General features: G+C 37.7%; 1 protein-coding gene across 1 annotated transcript; it reads left to right on the forward strand.

Annotated features, from left to right (window-relative positions):
• The first annotated feature begins 572 nt into the window (after positions 1–572).
• LOC116092286 (olfactory receptor 4K3-like) lies at positions 573–3902 on the forward strand. The gene is made up of 2 exons (XM_031373601.1): positions 573–1567; positions 3875–3902. Exon 1 carries the CDS (start codon positions 616–618, stop codon positions 1531–1533), a length of 918 nt encoding a protein of 305 aa, XP_031229461.1. The 5' UTR covers positions 573–615; the 3' UTR covers positions 1534–1567; positions 3875–3902.
• Positions 3903–4186: the final 284 nt, after the last annotated feature.

The following is a 4186-nucleotide window of genomic DNA, read 5'->3' on the forward strand; positions in this document are numbered from 1 at the left end:
ATACACTCGAATGTTTCAGTCAAAATATCAAGGAAAGTCATAATGCTAACAATGTGTCTTTAGTTCCTTTATCAATTTATTTGATAAATATTTTTTGCATAATTTCCAGTTGACTTGGTTTGATTTTATCTGTTCATACACAGTCAATAATAAGTTTGTGCTTGAGAATTGTGTTTTTATGTTTGAAATATACCAGTAGAGTGGAATTATGGGATTATGATGGCCAAGTAAACAAACTCTAACAAAGTTTCAGGTATTCATTGCAGAAAACTATTTCAGAAAGAGGAGATTTTTAAGATTGGAAAAATTAAAAGATAATATTTGCTACTAATATTTTAAACAATGTACTCATTTTGATTCCTATAAAAATTGTCTGTTAGATGTGCAAAGTTTTGGAACAATCATTCTACAAATTATAGGAAACTTTCCTGATGAGATGCAATATATAAATACTTATTTTCAAACGTATTTAAAATTTGAGTGGCATTTAATGCTAAGACTTCAATTTAAATATTTTTCTGCTGACTTAACTTAGATCATGAAGTTATTGTTTCTATTTCAGGAATTACTAGTTCAGCTCTGTCTCTCTCAACCCATTAGAACACCTTGTAGTAAATGGAAAAAGCAAACCAGACAGTGGTGTCTGAGTTTATTTTTCAGGGACTCTGTGCTTCAAAGGAACTCCAGATCTTGCTCCTGCTGCCATTTTCCATCCTCTACCTGATGACTGTGGTAGGAAACCTCTTTGTTGTGATATTGATCATCATTGATCATCATCTCCATTCTCCCATGTATTTTCTGTTAGCTAATCTATCATTTATTGACTTCTGCCTTTCTTCAGTAACCACCCCCAAACTGACAACTGACCTCCTAAAAGAAAATAAAACCATTTCCTTTGGGGGCTGCATGAGCCAGATCCTCTGTGTGCACTTCTTTGGAGGAGGGGAGATGGTACTTCTTGTAACAATGGCCTATGACCGGTATGTGGCCATCTGTAGGCCACTCCATTACAGCAGCATCATGGACAGACAGAAATGTATCTGGCTTGTTGTGATATCATGGATTATTGGCTTTATACATGCCATGAGTCAACTGGTACTGATTTTGGAACTACCTTTCTGTGGACCTAGAGTGATAGACAGCTTTTTCTGTGATATCCCTTTGGTGATGAAATTAGGCTGTGTGAATACTGATACTCTGGGAATAGTGATAAATGCTGACAGTGGTGTCTTAGCAACAACTTGTTTCATACTTTTGCTGATCTCTTACACTTATATTTTACTAACTGTTCAGCTTCACTCTAAAGATGGCTCATCAAAGGCACTCTCTACATGTACTTCCCATGTTATAGTGGTTGTGCTGTTCTTTGGACCCTGCATTTTCATCTATCTGTGGCCAGTCAGCATCACTTGGGTGGACAAGTTTCTAGCTGTGTTTTATACAGTTATCACACCTCTCCTAAATCCAGCTATCTATACACTGAGAAATAAAGATATTAAGAATGCCATAAAGAAGCTGAAAAATCACATGTGAATTTGGGGATAATATTTAGATATGAAAAATCATTGTATCCATACCAGTTTAGCTGTATTTTGATCTCAATACTAAACTGTATATATGATTCATTTCTGTAAGTTATTAGTTGCATGGCTATGTATTTTATGAAAATAACTATTATAAAAATAAATTCAGATGTTTGATACTTAGTATTTTACCAATTAGAAAGTATAATATCTTTGTATCACACACATATTTGTGTCTGAAGATTACAAGATTGTGATAATGATATAAGAATAATAATCACTTCAATTTACTAAATACTACCTGTGGTCACAATACTGTATGATTCTCTTTAACTAGATTATTATTTACAAAGTTCTCTTTGAATTACCTATCAATATTATAATTTAAAAAAAAAATATGTCAAGCAATAGCACAGGCTGGTGAAGATGTGGAACAATAAGAATATTTCTTTTCTGGTGGGAATGCAAACTTCTACAACTATTTTGGAAATCAATTTGGCAATTTCTCAGAAAACTGAGACTAGTTCTACCTTAAGACCCAGCTATATTACTCCTGGAGCATATATCCAAATGATGCTCCACCATACCAGAAAGACATTTGCTCAACTATGTTCATAGTACTTATAATTACCAGAAACTGGAGACAATGCAAAGGACCAGCCTTGGTTTGATGAGGGATTTCTAAGAGAAGGGGTACCTGGGAACAGAAAAAACTACTCAAAGTTAAATCATGGATCCTAGTTGACAACCAGTGTTGTACTTGATACAGCTTTTCCAGTCTGCTTCTCTCTGTGTTCTGCTTTCTCTCAGGAGATTTATGTCTATATTCTGTTTGTTTGCTATTATGTTCATGTCGTGTGTGTTGTGTGTGTGTGTGTGTCTGTCTGTCTGTCTGTACTTCAAGGAGTTCTCTCTTTTTTCCCTAAAATATTACCTGAATAGCTCATGTCCTGCAAAACACAGGTACAATCTTTTGTTTTACATATCAATCCAGACATTTACACCAGATTTCCTTTTGAAATCTACATCCTGTGACCCCAGCCATTTGATTCTTAGGTGACAGCAAGCACTTGTTTTCTTTTAACTTTGTAAGAGAATTCAGAGATCTATCTGCCTCTGTTAAGCACAGATGCTCAGCTAGCTGGATAGGACCCTGCCCTGAAATTACCAATGCTACTATGCCTGATCCCAATTTTGCTCAGGTCTCGGCTGATCCTGAACTCAGAATCTATCTGCCTTTGTAAGCATAAATGGAAAAACTTAGTTGGGTGTGTTCTTCTGCATTCACCATTCCCTAAATCTCTTTATCTCCTTCCTTAGTAATTTCTAACAAGTTGTCTCACAGCACAGCTGCTTTTATTTCTTTAGATTCATGAAATGCCCTCATATAATTCATATTATATCCCTATTTTTTGAATAATTGAGAAATTATATATTTTTGGACTTATGTATTTAGAACTCTTTCCCATACCCTTAACGGCTATCCTGAAGGTCCCAGTATGTACCATTTTGCTGATAATAGCAACATTCTCAACTCCTGAACTGGCACTGTTGCTAATTATCATGGAGTCACTAAGTAACAAGGAGGACCCAATGGGTGATACTTGAATCTCATGGAGAAGTGGAAAGAGACATTAGGGGCAGATAGAGTGAGGGAATTGGGTTGGGGAAGGTAGAAGGGGGGGGGAAGCCGGAGGGATCAAGTATGGGGAAGTCAGAGGGAGTGAGTACTGGGAAAGACAATGGAGAGATGTTTCTATGGTATGATCTAGAAACCTTGAACAATTGAAACTCCCAGGAACCTATTAGGATGAGCTTAGCTAGGACTGATCACAGTGGGGGATGTGGAAGTAAAACCGGCCATCTCCTGGAACCAGAAAAGACTTCCAGCGGAGAGAGTAAGACATTAACCCACTCACAAAACCATCAACCCACAATTTATGCTGCCTACGAGATATGCAGGGGTAAGGATGGGGAAGAAACTGAGGAACTGGACAGCCAAGGACTGGCTCAGCTGGAGACCTATGCCATGGGAGAGCCCATCCTACACACTATTAATGATTTTCTACTATACTCTACTATACGTATAGACAGGTGCCTTGCATAACCGCCATATGAGAGGCTTCACCCAGCAACTAACGGAAGCAGATACAGAGCCCCACAGCCAAACATTAGGTGGAGATTAGGCAATCCTATTGAAGATGGGGAGAGAGGATTGAAGCCTTAAGAAAGGTCACGAACAAAACCACAAGAAAATCAACAGAATCAACTAACCTGGGCCCATAGTGGCCCACAGAGATTGAACCACCAAACAGAGAGCATGTATGAGACAAACCAAACTCTTTGGTGAGGAGTTCATTTTTCATACCCCACTTTATCTCCACCCAGAAATTAGACTACAAGTTACTTTATTGTGTGCTTGTTTGAGTACTTTGATCGTGAAGCTAATCTACCTGAGTCCCTTTAAGGTTCAAAGCTGCAGCCTCTGGTTACCACCTCAAAGTGACAGAGCAGGAGGCTAAAGAAAGCAGGAGAAAAGTGAAGGAGGACTTATCTCTGCCCTTTGTTCTCAGTACTTGTAGGACTCTCACAGCATGTATTCACATGATAAAAAGCTCATTACAAGTTTGCACATTCAGATCATAAACTGAATAAGAGATTAT

The sequence above is a fragment of the Mastomys coucha genome, unplaced genomic scaffold (genome assembly GCF_008632895.1).
Source record: "Mastomys coucha isolate ucsf_1 unplaced genomic scaffold, UCSF_Mcou_1 pScaffold15, whole genome shotgun sequence".
Taxonomy (NCBI): Eukaryota; Metazoa; Chordata; class Mammalia; order Rodentia; family Muridae; genus Mastomys; species Mastomys coucha.